The 21158-nt window shown below is 41.4% G+C and overlaps 1 protein-coding gene across 1 annotated transcript in view; it reads right to left on the bottom strand.

Moving 5' to 3' along the window:
- Window positions 1-17629, bottom strand: part of LOC128714111 (uncharacterized) — a 28029-nt gene extending 10400 nt beyond the window's left edge. The window contains exons 1-4 of the mRNA XM_053808986.1: window positions 17485-17629; window positions 12661-12768; window positions 9038-9116; window positions 8724-8741 (exon numbers count right to left, since the gene is read on the bottom strand). Of these exons, the coding sequence (XP_053664961.1) occupies window positions 8724-8741; window positions 9038-9116; window positions 12661-12768; window positions 17485-17629 (350 nt within the window). The remainder of the gene's footprint in view (window positions 1-8723; window positions 8742-9037; window positions 9117-12660; window positions 12769-17484) is intronic.
- Between the last annotated feature and the right edge of the window lie 3529 nt (window positions 17630-21158).

The following is a 21158-nucleotide window of genomic DNA, read 5'->3' as shown; positions in this document are numbered from 1 at the left end:
GAAACAGGAAGCGAACCATGGGGAAAAAGTCTTTTTGAACTTTGCTTCCCGGGTTTTCCTTCCATACGGTGCGTTCAATTAAATTACAATATAATGATTATTTGTTTAGCTCTTTGTTGTTTGGCTCATTCAATGAGGGTGAACTGGCAGGGAGTGGAAAACTCTTCGCGAAAATCGACAGCGTTTCCTCACAACTTCACTGCCAGGAAAAGCAGGCTGGATACGGTTGAGCAACGAGTACAACGCCTGCTTGTTGCTGTTACGAAGAAGCAGGAAAATGTGTTCATTGTTATTTGGATGACAAGTTGCTTATCGCTTTTTCGTACCATTCGGTACGTTGAACCTTGGATGGTGGGCGAGGACTACACGGCGGAAGACTATCTTGCACCTAGAACGGATACCATAAGAGGCCACTTGGACGATCCCTGCAAGTTCGCTGGCAACCGAGCACCACTTCAGACACTCGACTATCATTCATCGGGCTGAAGTAGTGAATAGATTCACTCGAGCATTGTATGACAACACTTGGCAAGTTGGTCTTTGTGTGTGTGTGAGACAGAATCATGCAGCAGAAGCGGTGATTGAGTCAACAGTGCCAGTAGAAAGCTATCGGCAGTGTTTACGGAAATGATTTAAATCGTTCTTTCCATCGGGGCGATGAGAAGGTGACGGGACCGGATAAAGCCAGATAAAAGACAGCAAATGGCATTGTGCTCCGGCTGTGGAATTGTTTTATTTGCATAAAAGATTGCTTTTAAGCCGTATTGTTCTGTTTCTGTGAAGTGCATGAAACTAGTCAACAGATGAATGAGATTATTGTGCAAAGTAATTTGTTCATATTTGCTTTGCATACAGCCAGTGACGACTAATGGTTCATTAAAATTCAATCTGCTCGTGCTTGGTCCTCGAGAGTAAGAAAATGCACGAATTCATATCAAGTGTTGTCAATTTGCAGTAAATTTTGCGATGTTTGCTTGGAAAACAATATATTACGATAAAATAATTTTTGATCGCGCCTTTGCTTAGGCAATCCGCCATACATAACATTACAGTTAACGTTAGTACTACTGGGAAGATGAGCCATCCATCATCAAAGGAAAAAATATGTACTTTTTAGATAGAAAAATTGAGAACATAGAAAAATTACATTTGAATAAATCATGTATTGCTCCTGTATCATGTGTTGCCAGCTCTTAAACGTAGGCAATCTACAAATGTGTAGCATTTAATGCCGTGCAAAAAAAGGAAAAAACTAAACTTTTTGCTAAATACCTAGACGTCAGTTCTCTCACTTTCAACCTGTTCACATCAAATCGTTTCTTTCAATTACTGATAGAATGTCTTCAATGAAAGCAAGCTCCATTTCATCTTTAAAGCAGAATGCAAAAATTAACGAATCATCACTAACCTAATTTGCATCGTTATCGCACTCGAAGAAATATGAATTTGAATTAGCTTCCTGTTTGCTGATGGATCATAGATTGGCACTCAAGCTAAGGTGCGTAATTGGCGGCAAAACAAACAAACGCAAGTTATCTTCGTGTGTAGCAGTGGAAACTGAAGCGCCCTGTAAGTGAAGGAATGGAATCCAGCGCACCGGCGACAAGTGATAATAATGGAGAAATTGAATTGAAAAAATAATCATAAACTCCTGCTAACCTTCTTACTTGCATAGCGAAGTAACACTAAAACAAAAAAACAAAAACAAAACAACCTTCCCAAAACCGGACGACAATCACGCGCATCATTAAAATTCAAAATTATACAATCAGCTCATCTCGTCCCGTGTACTGTTGCTTCCGGACTTGTGACAAATGCCACTAAGCAAAACAGCAACAACAAAAAAGTCATCATAAAAAAAGATGAAAGTGGCTTTGCTTCTCCTTCCGGTGGTATTGGCAACGAAACATAAAGCAGATATTTTCCCGCCATGGGGTATAAATAGACGAAGGGAGAATGAAAACACAACATCTGAAACACGAAGCCGGGGAAAGCAAACCATGGCATTAAAAGTACAGCGAAAACCCTAAACACGGTCCAAACCAGGCGGTAAAACAATGGCAAACGTGTTGTGGACGAAGATGAGGTTATAGTGGAAACAGAGAAATGTATCCTTCGATGAGGATAAGCCTAAGGAAATGGAAACAAAAGCAAGCGACAACTTTTTATGCAGTCTGTTGAATTAACGTGAATTTTCCTTCTTCTTCTGTCTCATGATTCCTTCCGTGGAAAAGGTGTGGAAAATGTTTGGAAAAGGCACTGCGGGACACAATGAGAGGGACCGATGCGCACCGATGTGGTGGTAATGTGGGTAAATGTTTTCTTTTTTGCATCACTTGCTCAACATTACACGGTGCGGTGGACGTGTTGCTGGAGGGTCGTAATTCTACCGCTCTTAACGCTGCCAAAGTATGCTCCTTGTCTGCAGTTCGTCTGTTCTTTCGTTCACTGTCACCTGGTACGGTATTTGTTTGTTTTACAATAACATCGCTACAACTGGACCGGTGATAATAGCCATAAAAAGTATGCAAGTGCAAACAAAGAACATGGCCACATTGTTTTGTGGACCTTTTTTTTGCACCGAACCAGTGGCATGGTGTTTATGAGCGATCGCCATGCCGGTAGAGAACTGGTAGAACGAAGCGATGTGCTTTTACAGTCGTGCGTTTTTGTATTCTTCATCAGTAAAAAGGATTGATCGTCTGCCTTTGCTTTCTTTTTGTTGAGTGATTATAAAAAGGTTGCTAGTTCATTGTTTGTCTTATTATCACCGGATTAGCTATTGACTGCAGCTGTATTTAATAGCAATAATTGTAACTACGTAGACACTCAATGCTTCGAGTCTCTTTATCGAAATGAATATTCCATCCAAAATAAAGTCCACTGTACAATAAAGTCAGTTTGAAGAAAATTTTGTATTTTATATGGTTTAATATTGGGAAAACAAAAATCCGCTAATTTCGGGTCAATATTTTCAATAATATAACGTATCACAAATTTTGTTGATTTTATTAGTTTAGGTTTAAGATTGTTTGATTTTTTTTTGCTTTCAATTTTGTAAATATGGATTTAATTATATTACATTTAATTGAGTACTTAATTTAAGCACATCATTTGAAGTCAATTTTAAAGGCAATTAAGCTTTACGTTAGTTGTTTAAAACGTAAAAAAGTAATCATTGTATGCTTATAAATTAACAAAAATAGCCGTACCGCTATTATTTCATCATCTAAAATACCTTCTGTTGCTTCGCCATATGGAAAATCTATCCTTCTAAATAGTCATCAATCATCCGGTCCTAGAACCTTACTTCTACTACTTGCCTTCCCGAAGAATGCTCCGGAACACCACGTGAAAAGCAAATTGATATCCTATTGATCAAATAATTTAGCATTAGCAATTAGAAGAAGCTGTCGGTTCACTTTCGTATCATCATCATCATCACCCTGGATCGACCCACAAACCGTCGGGGTTAATGTCAACTCACTCGGCTCATACCTTGGAAGCGATACCCCCCAAAGCGTTTCTGTCCATTCGTATGTTCGTGCCTGAAGTAAAGGTTAATTTTTCATCTTCACAGCAGGGTGGCTGGTTGGTTCGAATGGTTTCGGATCACGATCCGGATTCCTGTGTTTTTTTTTGTAGTTGTGTGCGTACCATGACACGTGTGAGTGTGTATGTGTATAGTATTGTTTTCTTTTTTATTCAACAGCTTATATCTTCCTCAGAGGCCACGTTTGAGTGATGGCTTGTGGAAGTCGATAAAGAGAGCCGAAAAGTTAATACAACAACGATTTGAACGTGCCAACTCATGGCGTGATATGGGCTCGTTTGTCGATAAAGTCGATGAAGAAGCCAAACAGGCAGTAGGTTAACTTCATTCAATGTCTTGAGCTGACAACCAACCGGGAAGTTCCAGCAGCAGCGGCTACAGTATACGAACGATTCTCCATGGAATCGATACCATATGGTTTTACATGCGTTGGTAGTGGTGGGCAAAATCCATCGCCATTCTTTTACTTTGCACCGTTAAAATATGCGGCAAGAAAAGCCCTGTGGCAAACAGTGAACCATGTGCCGTGAAACCGAGACAAACTGGATATTAATTGATTATGATAGCCCGATAAACTTCCACACAGCGGGTTGAGCGGTTTGGCATGAGGAGGTGAAGTAGCGTTTGGATGGATTTTCTTTCCTACCATGTTTGCTCCCTGGGTGGCCGACAAATACGGATGAGCGAATTAATGCGCATCGAAAAGGAGAAGTGGTTGCGACGGTGGTTAATAGATTGAAAAATAGCAGAAACGACTGCTAGTCACGACACGACACGCGTCATGCGGCAAATAAAAAAAACCCAACCTCCCTAAGTCCCTTCCAGCAGAAAGGAACGAAACTTTGATGGTTGAGAAATTCCAGGAATGGTGAAGGTGATCTGTCTGGAAAGCCACCCACCGGGGCATGAGCTGTATTTTTTTTTATTTGGTACCACCCTCACCTAGATAGAGCGACGAAAACCATTCACCAAACAGTGACTAAGCAGGAAAGTGGATTAAGAAGGCAAAACGGTATTTTCTTTGGCTTACGTAAATTAAGGAAGCGTGTCGTGGCCCATGCGTGACGCCTTGAAAGAGCGATAAAAGTGTAACATCACCACGAAAGGTCGAAACAGGTGAATCGTTATTTCGGGGGAGATATTGATTTTGTCAAGACGGATAGGCAAATGTATTTTTATTTCTTTTCACTTTCTTCTTGAAGCGAAGTGAAATTCGAGTAAAAATTGAAGCTAATCACCGAAGGTATCGAATGCACCCAAAAGAAACGTTTAAGCGATTAATTGTATTGTCCATCAATAGCGTAACTAAGAAAACCTATTACTAAGCTTCCTAGTTACCCTTCACAGTCACCTGAAAAAGGCTTCTGTTATTAACAACGAAATGTTAAAAGTTGCATACTTTTAGGCGTACAAAATCTATTTACGCCGAAGCTAACCTTTAATACTATTTTATATCATTTTTTCTTTTCTTTTAAGTAGAAAATTATAATTCTTAAACTCAACCTAGGTGTATAAATATTCAATACACAAACAGACCAACAAATATTCTTCGTTTCAGTAAGTTCGGTAAAAGTTCGGTTGCATTGTTATTCGATTGACTCTTAAGAGATTTCTTTTGTTTTAACCCATACTTTTTCCCTTCTCAACTGATCAATATACCACGAGGCTGCAATGCCCGTTTAAAATCTCTGTTTCTCTTAAACGATTCGATTTCTATCCACCAGTATGCTTGGTCACACGGAGTTCTCATCTGCTTCGTTGTTTCCTGCCTCCATCAATACCAATCCATTGCGCGAGATTAATGAAAAATTCATCCCCGAACGGCGGGCGGAAATATAAATGGCTTTCACCAGTGTGCTTCAGCGCGGCACCGTTGACATTCGGTGGATCTAACCTTTAACATCCCCGCGAACCCGACCTTTTGCCACAACGCTCGACGAGTGGCGTGTGTGAGTCGGTGAGGGTAAATCTCATAAATTTTAAAATCAACATTATTAAAAGATTACATTAGAAGATTTATTGGGTTATTTCACTTATTTATGAACGAACCGGGGGCTTATCGCCGATGAAATCTATCGTTATCGTGCTTGGGCGGGGTATGCTCATCTGCCGGTAGGTCGTTTGTTTCTTGAAAACAGAAAAAATAAAGGCAATGCTTTAAGGAAAAAAGCAGTGAATAAACCACCAAACGCTTGTTGCTTGTTGAAATTGCCATCATCGGTTTGAGATGGATTTTGATTTTGAACAACAAAAAACAACAACAAACGCGATAAGAGAAAAGAGAAAAACATTAACGCTCCTTTGGGAAAAAATCCCGCTTAGCGTACGGTGAAGGAAACCAAGAACGAAAAAGCTCGTTCGGTATGCGGTCGTTGAAGTCGATCGATTCCAAACAATAGGAACTTCCGAGGTGGTGGCAAGTACTTTCGCCTTTGTTTCATAAATAATTGATTGTTTATCTTTCCGACTTTTCGATTCGCTCCGGCGGTCGGTTTTGTTTGCGCACATCAGGCCCAATTTTTTCCCCTAGCAATGGAACCGGGAAAAATTGTTAGTTCGGAAACGAGAAAATGTAATTTGTTTGTAGATTTACTTAACCTTCAACTTTCACTTCTCGCACCATTCTCTTACGTTTCCTACGCCCGGAAATACCACTGAATGCTAGCGCAATGAAAATAAATAAACTTTGACCGGAAGTACGTTCGATTGCTCGTCGGTCGAATTAGGGCAGCACATCCTCCATGGCGAAGCGATGGCATGCGCTCATTACGGTGATCCAGTCGATTTGGAAGAAAAATGACCCAAGACCGTAAGTAAGAGGCGTGTTTTTCCTACGATTGAAAAAGCAATTTGTGCGACATCAAGTGTTTTGATACCGTCGATACATCACGCGGTAATGAAATTGATTGTAATTAATTCAGATTTATTACTGCATCGAGGAAACATAAATATTGAAGGAATTTCACGGAATTAAAATTGAGATCATACACTTCTTGCGTGGACAGAACAGAGAAGCAATATTGAAAAAATGATACACAATCTTGCAATAATCTAACTTCTGATGATTGTACCTCGAGAACCGATGCCTTGAAATCGCCTTAATTTAGCATGATCACGAATTAATTTATATTTTAAACCATCTAAAAAGAATCCTTTTGCAATGAACTATCATTGCTTTTATTTTTTTTCAATAGAAATACAAACAAATTACAGCAGCAAACATATCTAAGTTTCACTAGTCTTTTAATGTTACATGTTGCGAGGAAAAAGACAACAAACGAAACAAGTTACATTAGCAACAAAATACTCATCCGCATTACAACCGTCCTAGTTGATCTCCTAAAAAGCAACACCAATTATGGTTGATAATTAGTCTAGCGCAAAAGTAAAGTTACTAAAAACTTATCCCATTTATACGCCATACAGGACTAAAGGAACGGCATAAACTATTATTCACAGACGGAAGCGAATGTGCATAAACCAAGTCTAACTGGCTCACAGAAGGAACCTACCGAGAAAGCTCATCAGCGACCGTGGTGGTCGAGTGAAACACAGTGAAAGTGAATGAAAAAGCTTGCTTAAGCTTTAATAACCACAAAGATTAACTCCGGTTAGCAGGGAGTCCAAAACGTCGAAAATGTATAAAAGCAAAGGAAAACTATAAAGCCATGTGCATTAGAGAGTGCAAGTACGCTAGCTGCAGCTGCAACAGCCCCGGAACAGATTGGAGCGGTTCGTACAGCAATTTACGTACGGTAAACAATATGGATGGCTGTCGGGTATGGCGCAGGCAGTGCGGTTTTCCCGCGTGCTTACTCACTTAATACCGACCTGTCCCGAATGCGGGTCAGTAAAGTTAAGCTAAGCGTAGAAGCAGACGAAGGGAAACGATGCGAGCTTCAACAATCGTGAGTGATGCTTTTTTTCCTCTCATTTTACGGCAACTAACCATACAGGGGAAAGAGGATTCCAGCACTTTGTTTCCAGGATGAGGAAATCCCGAACTCGGGGATGCTCGGTTAGACGATGAATATGAATGGTCGAGTAAAACGACCGGCGTGCAATAAAAAGATTAAACTTTCATTTTAGCTCATCCTACAGATGGTCCACGGTCGGCCGGCCAATGCAGTGCAGTGTTTGGCTTTGAGGGCAGATTTTTGACCAACGTCACCGGCTCTGGTTAGCCATTTTTTGGGGTTTATTTTTCGCATTCACCTACAACCTTTATGGTAGGAAAAAATATCACAAGTACCTTTGCACACTGCCTTGGTCCACCGCATAACATTGGTTCTACCATCGGAAGAATATAATTGGCTAATATTTTTGTAACAGCCCAACGACCGATGCAGAACGTTGGTTGGCTCTGCGTTAATCGTTTTTCCTTCCCACTTTCCCACTCAGGAGCGAAAGTATGGCTGTACATCCGTCCCATTACATGTTCAACACTTTCTCCCACAGCAAAACGTGTTCTCTAGCTGTTCAAAATTCATTGCATTTCTTGCTACTCAACGGCGGATTGCGAAAAAAAATGGAACACGGAAGTGCTTTAGATACAGTGAGAAAGTTGCTATGGTTTCCGTCAGGTCAATGTCAAAAACGAAACATTCTTTCTCCCCTCCGACCCATGTTCACAGACCTTCCGTCCAGGAAAGGGCTTAAAATTTGAACTTTTAACGGCATCATTTTCCAGCTTTACACTCCCGTACGTCGTTATAACGAGAAAACTGGGAGGATAACTCATTTCATAAATGCTCCGCTTGTTCAACATCGTCTTTTCGCAACGCTCCCGCCAAGGCGTTAATGATTTTCCGGGTTGCCGTTAGTGTTTCCGCTGTCGTCTCGATTAAACTGTGGCGGTGGAGTGTGGGGATTTTGTTTTCGCTCGCAACATAAACATAAGGAGATAAGGCCAATAGCGGAAGAATCTGGCAGCTGCTGGAAATGGGCAGACGGTATGGGCAAGTATTCCGTGCTGGCTGTGGTGGATAGCATCACGCATCATAAAAGCAGCCAATTAGTTAAATCATGTGTGTACAACGAATGGCGGCGTCGGAGCAGTAGGGGCTGCCGGTTGAATGAGTAAATGAGTGATGAAGTTCTAACAGCTGGCACCCGGCTATACGTTGTTAGCACTTGTTGGCAAAACGTGACGGCATCGTTCCGTACTTACCTGTCGTAGTAGTAGTCCCTGTAAGAAAGATTAAGATATTCACGGATTAGGAATCTTTCCACAAGACATTAAGTGTCTAGCATTGAAAAAAAACCGTTTTCAAGATTTAGTCCCGCAAGACACCCAAACGCAAGACCCAAATTAGAACTACATTAGCATCATTGAAAATCAGATCTGATCGTACGATCTTACTTATTTGGAGGATTGTAATTAACACAAATCAATATCTAACAAATGAATTTAAACGTTAAGCCAATAGCATAAAGTAAATGTAATTGCAAACCACAATATATCTGCTTCAATTCCTTACTTACCAATCATTTCCAGTTTTGGATTTGTTTTGCCGTTTCCGACCGGTTTGATGTGGTTTCGGTTCCGCTACCATGTTCACATCTGTAATAAAAAGGTTACGAAAAGTATGCGATCAAACGAAAGTTCACCTCAAAAGAACAGGGTCAAAAAAGGGCCAACGGCCGAAAGAATGTTAATGAGGGCAGCGTCAATGCAATGCCAGCCTGTGCTAGACGTGCGACATTTTTGGGGAGGTTAATTTTAGTGTTTCACCACGGCTCGCTGCATTCTCGGGGATGTCGTACCACACCCCGCATCCCTTTGGCTGCTAGCCATCTGCCAACTGCCAGCTGATGGTTTTTGTTTTGTTTGATGGGCAAAGTTATGAACCAACTCCAACCCGATCCCATCTCGCGGTCCGATCACAGATGGAACGTATGGGTGACAGGCATGATGGCACCATGTATGGGCCGGAGCGGCAGATAGTTCACTAACAAGCGCGTTTTTGCTAATTATAATTAGTTCAATTGTCATGCTCGCGTCATTTCGCAAACAATGAACGGATGCTGCTTACCGTGACGCGCCACATTCATGCTGATGTGTGTTGGGTGTGCAAGTATGGGTGGCATTTTCCGAAACTTTTCTTTACTCGCTGCGTTACATATGATATTTTCCGACGACCATTGACGCCTTGATTCTGCGAATTATTATGCCATGGTGAGGCGGCAGTGGTCTGTATGTCGAGCATCGGTATCTCACACGCATCTAAACCGCTGTGCCGCTGTATGTCACAACGATACATGAAAGATAAATTTTCCTGACGATCGTAACAACTATTTTTGTCGACCACCTTTAGCGCGATCGGACCGACGATCACTTTATTAATGTCAGCTACTGTTCCGCGAAGGAAGCAACCAATCGGTCGACCGATAGGTGGGCCAACACTACGTTACTGTTCAGATTTCCACCACGCGGACACAATTGTTGTGGGATGGAAAAGCAGCATCGCCGAGTAGATTTGATGCTGGCGGCAGGCGAAATTATAGCAAACCCACCGCACTAAACCAGATCCGCGTGGTGGACCATATCGAAGTACGCGTTTTTAAATCACGTGCCGACAAGGTGATGGGATGGTGTGTCATCGACCTAGTCTACGATGGTCGCGTTTTCTCAGAAATTACATAGCAGGATACACATGCGTGGAATGAACGCAAAACGTTTAGAAAGAGAGCGAGGGCAAACATGTCTGCGATGGGATTATATACAATCGTATGTTTGATGGTGATTAAGGTGTCTATTTTGGGAGGATTTAGATGATCGTGGCGATAAGAAAACTAAATAAATTCAATTGGAAAGGAGCAATACCAAATGGTTGTACTTGGTCCAAATAGATTTATTGTATGTCTACAAGGTATTGGAATGTTTTTCTGAATAAATATTTACAAAAAAAAATGACAAGCTATTTACGGAGCTTGGAAAATTTAGGTTTTTTATAACATTCAAAAGGACGTTTTCCTCAATTATTATAGTGGCAGTACGCAATTGTACTGTTGTTGTCGAATATCCTTTTAATATATCTTTAAAGTATTTTTAAATAGTTATATATTAACTAATGTTTTTCATTGTTTGCTTTCGTTCCATATCTCTTTATCCCATTCTCACTATGATATTCCCGTATCTCTCAATCTCAATGTATCATTTCCCGCCTGACTCATCATCAACACCTTCGAGGGTCTATAATTTTCCACCTGTCAATCATTCGTGTTGCAAGGCAACACCATTACACGCACCGTGTAGCACTTTTACTGCCAGCAATAAATGGCTGAGAAGCGTTATGTAAGCACATTACGAATCCATCTCGTCCAAACACCACCGTTTCCCATCCATTCTCCCATTACCGAGGTATATCGCTCCGGGTGATGTTGTTGGTAGAGATGGCTAATATGCGACACCGATGATCTTCCCACTTACCGCGATGATCTGGCATCGTCTGGTGACACTTTAAAATTAGAACATTTCCATCTCCCGTCCCGGTGCCGCTCATAAATTACCCGTACATTTGACCATCCATCGCTGGATACAGTCTTGGTTTGCTTCGAAACGATATCCATTGACTCGATCGGTGAGAAGATGGATTTAATTGCTTGATAATTCCATCCATTTCGGACAGTTTGGACGGGTTCATTTCCAAGCCATCAAAAATTGGAGTGATGGAATATGCAAATGTTGCAATTTTATGACATGAGGCTAAAGTGCAACTTCAGCAATATGTTGTCTGGATACGAAACAAACCTCAACAGCGCATACAGTTGCAATATTTTTGCTTTATTTCAACACATTTAATTGCTTAAGCAACGAGCACTACTTGCTACGAAGGACACCATACTGCAATCTTCAAATAGATCTCTATTTTAATGGCAAAAGCTAATCATAGCGCAAACATGTATTTTTTTGTTCAACTACCTAAAACAACCAAACATCAGCTGACAAAAATGCGGATAAATAAAACCACCCTGATCTGTGCGAACAGCTGCGAATGTAAATGCTGTTTTGTGGTATTTAATTTTATTGCAACAATGTCGTGTCCGCCGCGTTGATTTATAATAAACGCAAGCTTTGGATTAGACATCTGTTTGAAATGCGTGAATCAAAAGGGCTGCACTATTTTATATGCTTCACAGTTCACAGCGTTTATAAATAAATCTATTATAAACTTCATGCGGATATGAAACAATTAGAAGTGTGAGGTTTCTGGCTCAATGCTGTGTTTACGTATCTTGATAACATATTGCAAATTCACCGACGTTCTGTGCAGTGAAATATGTTCTTCCAACATGTGACCTTCCGAGCGAAGCCACGAATGTCATAAATTAAAAGAAACAAATGACCAGGAAGGAAGAACTTATTTGTCGTTTGTTCACGGAAATGAAACACTCATTTCACATCAGCAAACCCCTATTTTGGCCAACACGATACGCATTCATTGTGGAAATTACCGAAAACATGCACAACTCCTGCTAACATTCCGCCAGGCCGTTGTTCAACACGTTCCCATAGCCCTTAAAAAAAGGGTTAGCACAAACACTGCTGAACCAAAGCAGCAACGAAGAGAAGCAACGTTAAGCGTAACAGCGTCTGGCACGCACTTTCACTGGCGGCTTGTTGTTTGCGTCCATCCGGGCATTAGTTTTCCATTTGATGGAGAAGAAAATAATTTATGTATGACATGACAGCGAAAGTTTTCCAGTTTTTATCATTTTCTAGCCATGATTGATGATGGGTATACAAGGCGGCTTTCTTTCGTATGTGTGGTACGGGTACAATCATAACATGATGTATCCATTTTTAGTTGGTCCAATTGTAGCCAACTTCTTCTAGCGTTATATCCTTTGTACTAACAACACTAAAACTATTCTAATCAATGTTCTAAACTGAATTGGTGGACTTGTTCAAAGCAAAGTGATTTATGGATGATAAATTCACTATCAGCTTTGAACGCTTAACGAACATCCTTAAGCTAATTGTGTATGTTTACCTAGGACTCATGTCATTCTCACGAGTATGAAATTTTGCAAACATGCCTCATGTGTGTACCATTTTATTTTTTAAACATACAATTTTTTTCTAACTAATTTTTATTACTTACCTAAAGTTTGACTCAGCACCGTTCGGCCATCCTCACCGTGGCAGGCGTTCCGCGCATCGAATGGATTCGTAAACTGCACAAATGCGTATCCTTTATGCATGGAAATTCCTGTACAAACGAGAAAGTAACAGAAACAATACATAAATTAACGATAAAGTCTCCATGGATGCTCTAGATTATGATAACGAGGTGTAGAAATAAAACACCAATTACGGCTCAATTGGAGGGCTGCTGGACTGAAGGACGAACAAAATGCAATCATTCATCCAACGCACTCGTATCATTTCATGATTTGTATCTCACTTTCATCTTTCTTGTTGCTTTTATATTCTCTTTTTTTAACAACTTACTTTGTGTACCATTTGCAACAGAGTTTTACACGCTTCACACACACACATACACCACATCCACTACTGCCAATGTTGCCGAATGACTGCAATTGAGCAACACAATCGGAAAAGAATGTACCACCTGTGAAGGTGTTACACAGCACAAATGCACACAGCAGGCCGTGAAAAGTGCTGGATGGATTGCTGTTCGACCACGCGGGAAAGTGATGCATTTTTCAGCACATGTGCCCAAAATGTGCAACCGTTGGGGAGTTTCTGGAGGCGCGCGTTCGCTGTACGCCGGTGATCGAAATTGTAGCTCGGAAAGGAAAAAAAAAATCCCAATTTCATCGACTGAATAATTCACGCATGCATGGGCAGAAATAGAGAAAGGATTATCTGGCGCACGGGATTCAAACATTCAAACTCTTTTTCTGACGCAACTGCTGGCAGCTCGACACTGTCGGTGAGGTGATGTTCGAGTGGAAGCATTCCTGTGTGTGAGAAGCAGGAATGATGTGACGTTGGTTGAAGTTTGTGGTGTGATGAAAAAATCTCGGAAAGAATGTACAATTCTGCGCATAGTGCAACAATGGACAACTATTTTTTTTATAAAACTTTAGTTTCCAGTGGTGTTAATGCTAGTACTGGTTTATGTATAATTATATTATGATTATTAATGTAAGCTGAGCTATTAAAAAATCAATTAATATCTATTACTAATTTAATTCAAGCAAAAATTCACTGAAGGTGCTTCATATTTCACATACAAAAGACAAAAAGACAAACATCATAACTCGATCTGAACAGGAAATCCCAAGGAAATTCCCAATCAAATTAAAGTTTGAATCAGTCAAATATTGAATTTCGATCACTACCTGCTAAACAACTGCTACGCAGCCACACGCATGAATGTCGAGTTAATCACTGAAAAATTGGGATTTTCAGTATACTTTTATTTCCTTGAATTCACAGATATCAGTGATGTTCAGCTCATCGCTAGCTCGAGGGTTGAGTTCCAAGCGTTTCTAGGGGTATAATTCCCACTATTTCTTTTTTATTACCTTTACCATACCACTGACTAATCTCCCTATCTTTACATGTGCCAACTATGGGATATTTCAATCTGAAAAAACACGCACACAAAAAATCATTCAATCCCATCCGCACGGGTTTTGGGAGACAAGGATGCAGCCACGGTTCGAACGGTAGCGAAACACCAATGGCTATGGTATGGAATTATTTCGAATCGCTCTTGGCTGAGTGTTCCCGTTCGTTAAGAGGGAATTGTTTTACATCCATCCAACCATCCATCGATCCATCCATTGGATCTCTGGTGGAGTGCCTCACCCCAAGGCTTTACATCTTTGGGCAGCAGGATGTTCGTGTATTCTGTCCGACCAGCGCCAGACGGCTGGTGCCGTTGGATGTTTAGGTTTAGGGATTGGTTTTTTGCACCGTCCTGCATTAGCGTGTCTGATACATTTTTTAAAGGGTAAGGTAAAAATGTGCAGCGTGGATTGTGTGCCTATTTTGCCTCTTTTTCTCCCATTCCTGTTTATTTAGCTTAGCAAGATAGAATTCTTTTATCCTCTCGTGCGCTCGTACACGGCTTCGTTAGATGAGATTTATTTACCATTGTACCCCTTACGGAGTGAGCTCTTTGTGAACAAATCACCGAGTCCACTGCGTCAGTGATAATGACGCAATCAGGTGGGACTGCTGCAAAACCACCCCTGAACCAGAGGGTGGATCTCTGTCGGTGTGGACACCTGCCCGTGCTATGATGAATCGGTGAAAACTAACGAGCAACAATTTGGTGGTTTCTTTGTCTGCAATTGGCGTCGCATTGCAGGCGCAAAACAGCAATCAAAATAGTGCCGGATTTCGGTGGCAAAACTGCCCGGTAGCAAACCAACAACAGTGGGAACTCCCCTCGGTTGAGTGATATTAAAAATTGATAAAACTTGTAAAACTGTGCCGCTACGCTTTGCAAACATCCTTGCTGTGCATTTTTGCCAAGCATACAACGCCAGGGAAGCATGAAATTAGCAAGGAAGTTTCCTTATTTTTTTTCGCAACAAAACTGCACCCGTAAACGGAAACATACGTCGCATGGTGTGAGCACCGAGCAGTACAGCCGTGACCGTAATGATCGTGATTTCCGGACGTAAACTTTTTCGCCCGTCCGGGCCAGAGTCGTTGGTCTTTTGGCAAAGAAAAAGCAGCAAACCTTGTGTAAGGGAAGTGAGTTGAAATGTACTAATCGAGCCACATTCGTGCGTTCGATGTACTGTACATTAACTTCCCATTTTCCACTAGAATCAACCGTTCGGTTGTTTTGAAGGGAAAAGCAAAACACCATCAAGCAATCAGGATCGGAATAGTGGAACTGAAATAAAACGTGGGAAATGAAAAGTTTCATACTGCTCACTCCCGACGACGTTTGCTGCAAAGAAACGGTGAGGAAAGTTTGTAATTAAAAGCATGCAATAAACTTTTATTTACAATCGCCCCGGTGGAAATGGACGCTGGAAGTCGCGCCCGCTGTCGAAGCAAGACACTCCGCGGGAAAGCAAATGCAATGGAGTGAAAATTGCATTGCCATTTCCGCAGTATTGTGCATGACAGTTTGACAAGGTGTGAATACACCTTGTGTCGAGTGGGGCCGCGGCCATTAATGTTGCTGCAGACGAATTAGTAGCTATAAGGTTCGTTTTGGTGAGCGCGATGCATACCGCAAGGGGTTTAGCAACCGCTCATGCGATGGTGCGCTTGTTTCAAATTAATAGTGCCGCAGCAATGTAATGTGGACTGGGATTGTGTAGAATTGATGGAAATGTCTACCTTGAATCGTGCACATCGAAAAAGATAGTGTAAATATATGAAGGAAGTAGAAAAACGTCAAACAAAAGCTGTTTTTTTTTTCTAAAACTGCATTTTTGTACTAAAATAATTAACTTTTTTGTATAATACACAATATTTGGCTATAGCTTTATCAAGTATATTATGCTTGTGGAAAAAGTATCCCTCCCTGTATTGTATAACACAATAGTAATATTAATGAATATTTGTCAAGCGAAACGTCCAATTAAAACATTCAACAATTAGCTAATTTGTATTGACATAACCGATAAACATTTGTTGGTATTTCTATACTTAAATATCCCAATCGCAGAACCCGAAACAACCAAGAAATCACGCTCATTTTATTCGATCATTTGAGTTCGCGATTTACAAATTGTGGTAAATGGTCAACATAAAACTTTCGCTTCCGAAAACGTCCTCGATGCACTCGAACGCTCTGCTCTGTAATTCTATTGAGATCAACTTCCGTTTTTTCCTCCTTCAAATTCCAACTAGCCAATAGCTGAATGATTGGGAAATAGATTTCCCATGCTTTAAATGAACTTTAATAGCCGTTTGATTCTTTGACGCTTGTTCCTTGTTTTTTTTCATCCACCGAAGTTATTTTGCAGTGGATGCACTACTGCACTAGCACTAGAAAATAAAACTGAAAACATCACTGGACACCGACCCGTCTTCAATGTTCTGCAGTGGATGGCAAACGGTGCAGAAACACATTCATTTGATACTGACGAACTTTGACACGAGTAGCACAGCGGGTATGGTTGCTGAAAGGAGCTTACAATTAAGTTTCTTAAGACGATTTTCCACTTTCTTATCCACACGAGAAGTTCCGCCTTCCGGGGAGCGACGGTCCAGTGTCCAGCGTAGTGGCTTTCCCTTCCCAACAGTTGGTCTTTTTCGTCTGGACGTCTAGAGTGGCATCGATTTGTTCTCATTTTGCAGAGCGTTACCTGTTTTTTCTTCATTCGTTCAAATCAGCTACATGCCAGTAGACCGATGGTGGAAATCCTTACTAAGAAGCAACGATGTTCGATCGTTCGTTGTTGGCAGACGACACCGTCTCAAGCCGAATGGGAAACTTTCCCTAATAGACTATTGTAAATTCAATTACCCCATTTGTAGTTTATACTTTTTCCCTTTCGTTGCAGTTCGAAACGAATCTCTCGATCGATTTGTTCTACAACTTTGAGCACACTTTATAGGCAGCGGCAAGGGAAGAAATCGAATAACCAATGTGACTGCTCTCAGACATCAAACGCACGAATTATTGATGCGATAAATGGCTTCCAAATGGTGAGCGACCGGCAAAGTGTCGGTTGACGTTTGCAGTCCCTGATTTTTGGTTCTACATTTTCCAGCATTTTATGCTGTTGCCTGCCTACGCTGCATCCACATGGTTATCGATTTTTTGTCCCGTTCGAATGATGTTTAGACGAAAACTGGGAGGCTAATGCCCTTGATTGGCTCGAACCTTTAAGCGCATAGAGCAGCGCTCATATTCCACACAAAATGCACATCTTTAAGAGCTAGATCTCTCATGGTGGAAACTCGCTTGGAATGCTCTGGGTGAAGGCAGCAATAAAATATTAACGATAAAACAATAAAAACTGTTGCTAAAACTTACCCGCCAACCGTCCGTAGCGCTGGAACATTCGCTCCACATCCGTCTTGGAGCACTGAAATGTGTTCAGGTTGCCGACGAAAACTCTCGAGTTCACCGCCTGGGGGTCCTGCGAGTTGGTCTGATTGGAGAGTTTTGACATCTTCATCTTGGCCGGTTATTGTGGTACAGCCCGACAAGGCTACCCTGCAGGAGAGTATGAAACGAAACAAATGGAAACAGATTCTTGGTAAGTGAGTGATGATCAGTACAGGGAATCGACTACAGAACGATCGATAAAAGCAGTTTATTTCAAGCAACTCGACATTCACATTCCTGTTTCCCGCTGAAAATACCCAGAGCCTGACGGTTGTACATTTATTAAATTCTTCCCAAAAATATGCTCGCATACGCCTTTTACGCTTCTCGAGCGCAGTAAATCGTGTAAGTGATCCAGACACTACCGGGAAAAGGACATCGTTTAAGAAACGATTAAGTAAAGCAGCCACCGCTCTCGGTGGTGTGAGTGAAATAAAAAAAAAATCATCTTTCCAATTGCAACTAAACCGTGTCTGCTTGGGACATTTCGTGGTGGAGTGCTGGCTGGAATGTTCAGAAGACCTACTTCAGACTCTTCTCCAGTAGCTGGTACCGGAGACAAGAAGAAACCCGACACCGCTGCCAACCATATTGGTACGGGAGCCAGAAGAACGTAAAAATGCAAACGATAACTTCTCCACACAAACGGACCACTGTACGGTGTTTGGTCTGGTCGGTTGCAACGTTCCAGTAGACGACGGTCTGCCAGAAGTTTGCCGAGGAATGCAAGGAATTAAAGTAAGAAGTAATTTATATTTGTTGCTTCATCGCTTCACCGTCCGGTGCCCGGTTGCTCAAGGGATGGTTTTAATAGTTTTAATATTTCAATTTCATCGGGCACTGTACGGACAGTCAAGCACGTATGAGGTCTAGAGCAAGAGAGGAAGCTTTAAAGGCGGACACTCCGAACAGTTGGTTAGTTGAAGGTTGGACGGTTAGACTTGGACTTGAGACTTGAGACTTGGAAGGTTAGACGTCAGGATCACTTTCCATTCATATGATGCTTATGAGCTTCGTACTCCATGCTCCTTCGGATTACCATGCAAGCTTGTTGCATGCTTCTTTCGGTTCCTGTGTGCATCGCAACCATTGATCCACGACATCCATTGACCCTGCTGAAACCACTCTCGTTACGTCGAATTGGATTGGGATTCAACAGATTGGACGGATACGCTACCGTTCAGTGACTTTTTCGTGCAAAACGTAAACGAAAAGTTATCGTATGTTTGTGAACACAGACGAATTACAGAAAAAAATACACTAACTGTATAACAAACGATCCTTTTCAGCACCTTACTTTATCTTCCACAGTCATGCAGTGCTAATTTTAGCCCCCGTGAATAGAACATTCGCCGTTGCATATGATGCGTTACGCTGCACGCGAGTTGTCACTCGTGGCCTCGAGCTTCAAACGGATCTCCGAGTTTCGTTTGTTTTTCGTTTTTTTTTTGCCTCGGAATGTGCGCTTACAGCTTGATCCCACATTAAACTTTGTTCATTAGGCGAATCCTGTGCAGATTAATTAACTGCAAGTACGGTCGATCTTTCAGAATCATGTGACGGTCGGAATAGGTCAGTAATGCCTGTTGATGAAGTTGCGTCACATGAATTGGGATCGGTTTGTTGCGGATAAATTTATTTCGCCGAAATTTTAGTGTTTTTCTGTATTTTGAAGAACATGAACATTCAATGCGTGAAAGATCATTTAATAATTTGGAATTTTATAATACCCAAACACATTTATTGATCCCAAACTAGACTGAAGACTCTCATATCGCTTATTAAACACTACAGCATCTGGAGAATAAAGCAAACAACGGAGTCTACAAGCAATCCTGCAAACTATAAAAATGTGTTCCTCTTTCTGTTGCTTTCTTTGTGTGTGTTTTGTTACTGTAATAAATTATTGATAAACATCACAACTCCTTAGTTGTGTAGTTCACCTTTAAATAAATTACCTTTTCTGAATAAAATATCTATCAGTATCCAACATGACACCCGAAGGAAATGATACGCCATTGTTTTGAATATTCTTCAATAAATTCAACAACCAATTCCACTATTTCCCTAGCATTGCACCGGTAACCTAGCCTATTTGTTTGCTTATCAGCATCATGAAACTCTGCTGCCAACCCTGCCGTCCCCATTCTAGCTTCACGAAATGCACCACCCGACTATGATGTTGCCGCGCGCAGATATGTAAACTACATGCAGCAAAACGGTACCATGCATATAAATTTCAATGCCTCCACGGAAAGATGCCGTTTGCGGGAGCTTCGTCACTGGCTGGGCACCGTTTGCCGGTTGCCCGACAATGGAAAGCGCCCGCGAAAACGATATCCTTACTCGTGTTTCCTGAAATTTTCATGCATGATCAAACTTTGTTTTTCCAATATTGTACAACGCTCAACCGAAACACCCAACTGGTGTCTTCTTTACCTTTCACACCAAACCGAAAACCGTTCCTGGCATCTTGAAACCGTGTGCAAGCGAGCGTCACAACATAAAGGGAATAGTTTTGAAGGAAAGATGCTAGCGCGAATAACGAAACCAGACGGACGACGGCTTAAACCGTCAGTATCATGGAAAACACCCGGAAACGGGAACCGTTCCAATGGCGTTAAAGTACGAATTGAAGGGAAATGGTCTTCAAGCCTTTAGGTCCGCGCTGTACGACGCCTGATGGAAGGCAACCATCTCAGCTTTGTTGTTGTTCGACCTCACCTCGGTGGGTGTGGAACGAATGTTTTTGTTCTCACTTGTACTGTTCCTATTTTATAGTGAGAACTTTTCCGGCACTTTTTTGTGAGGCAACAACGAACAAAAAAACATACCTAGCAATGGCGAGAAAAACGTTCCACCTTCAGGCTTCGGTTGTCTAGCGAAAAACACGGAGCAACTTCGATAGTGCCAAAACGACATTACGAAAGGTTTATAACCACGTGGGAATCGTTGCAGGTTTTTGGCTCTCCCGTTACTGGCACGTTGTTCTACTCGATTTACGATCAAATAAACGCCAGTACTGCGGTATGGCAAGGATGTTTGCACGGTACAAAAAGGGTTACATGTGGTGGTATTGCAACGAAGACAAACAACAAAGATTTGCACACAATTCAACCGCAAACGGAACGGTGGCAGTGAGCTTTTATTTGGGTTTCATATGGGTTTACGTCTGTTTCACCGCTGAAAGGATGATTGAAAAACGATATAGTATAACGTTGATGACATGAGATATGAATCTTCAAAATTGATGGAACATAACGCATGGATAGCTAAATTGAGCTTCGAGGACATTCGAAATCATTCTGAAAGTAATCAAATTTCAATAAAGTAATCTAAAACTTTACGACTGCTGAAGATTACCAGAGTAGTTTTCAGCGACGATTTCCATACATCCCAAAGACTTTTTCAACACCCTGTCGAAATGCTGCCAAACTTATGACGTTTACTGTTCTGTTTAGTGTCTCTCAACGTCATTTCACACCGCAAGTCTCTAATACAGAAAACAGACATTCCCATCCGCACTGATTTGTCATTTTCACCAAACCCTGCTTTGATCTGTGGTGAATTTTCCCCATTTACTTCCCTCTCGCTCGTAA

The sequence above is a fragment of the Anopheles marshallii genome, chromosome 3 (assembly GCF_943734725.1).
Source record: "Anopheles marshallii chromosome 3, idAnoMarsDA_429_01, whole genome shotgun sequence".
In the NCBI taxonomy this organism is placed as follows: Eukaryota; Metazoa; Arthropoda; class Insecta; order Diptera; family Culicidae; genus Anopheles; species Anopheles marshallii.
The sequence above is the reverse complement of the archived record's forward strand: the minus strand, read 5'-3'. Positions and strand labels throughout refer to the sequence as shown.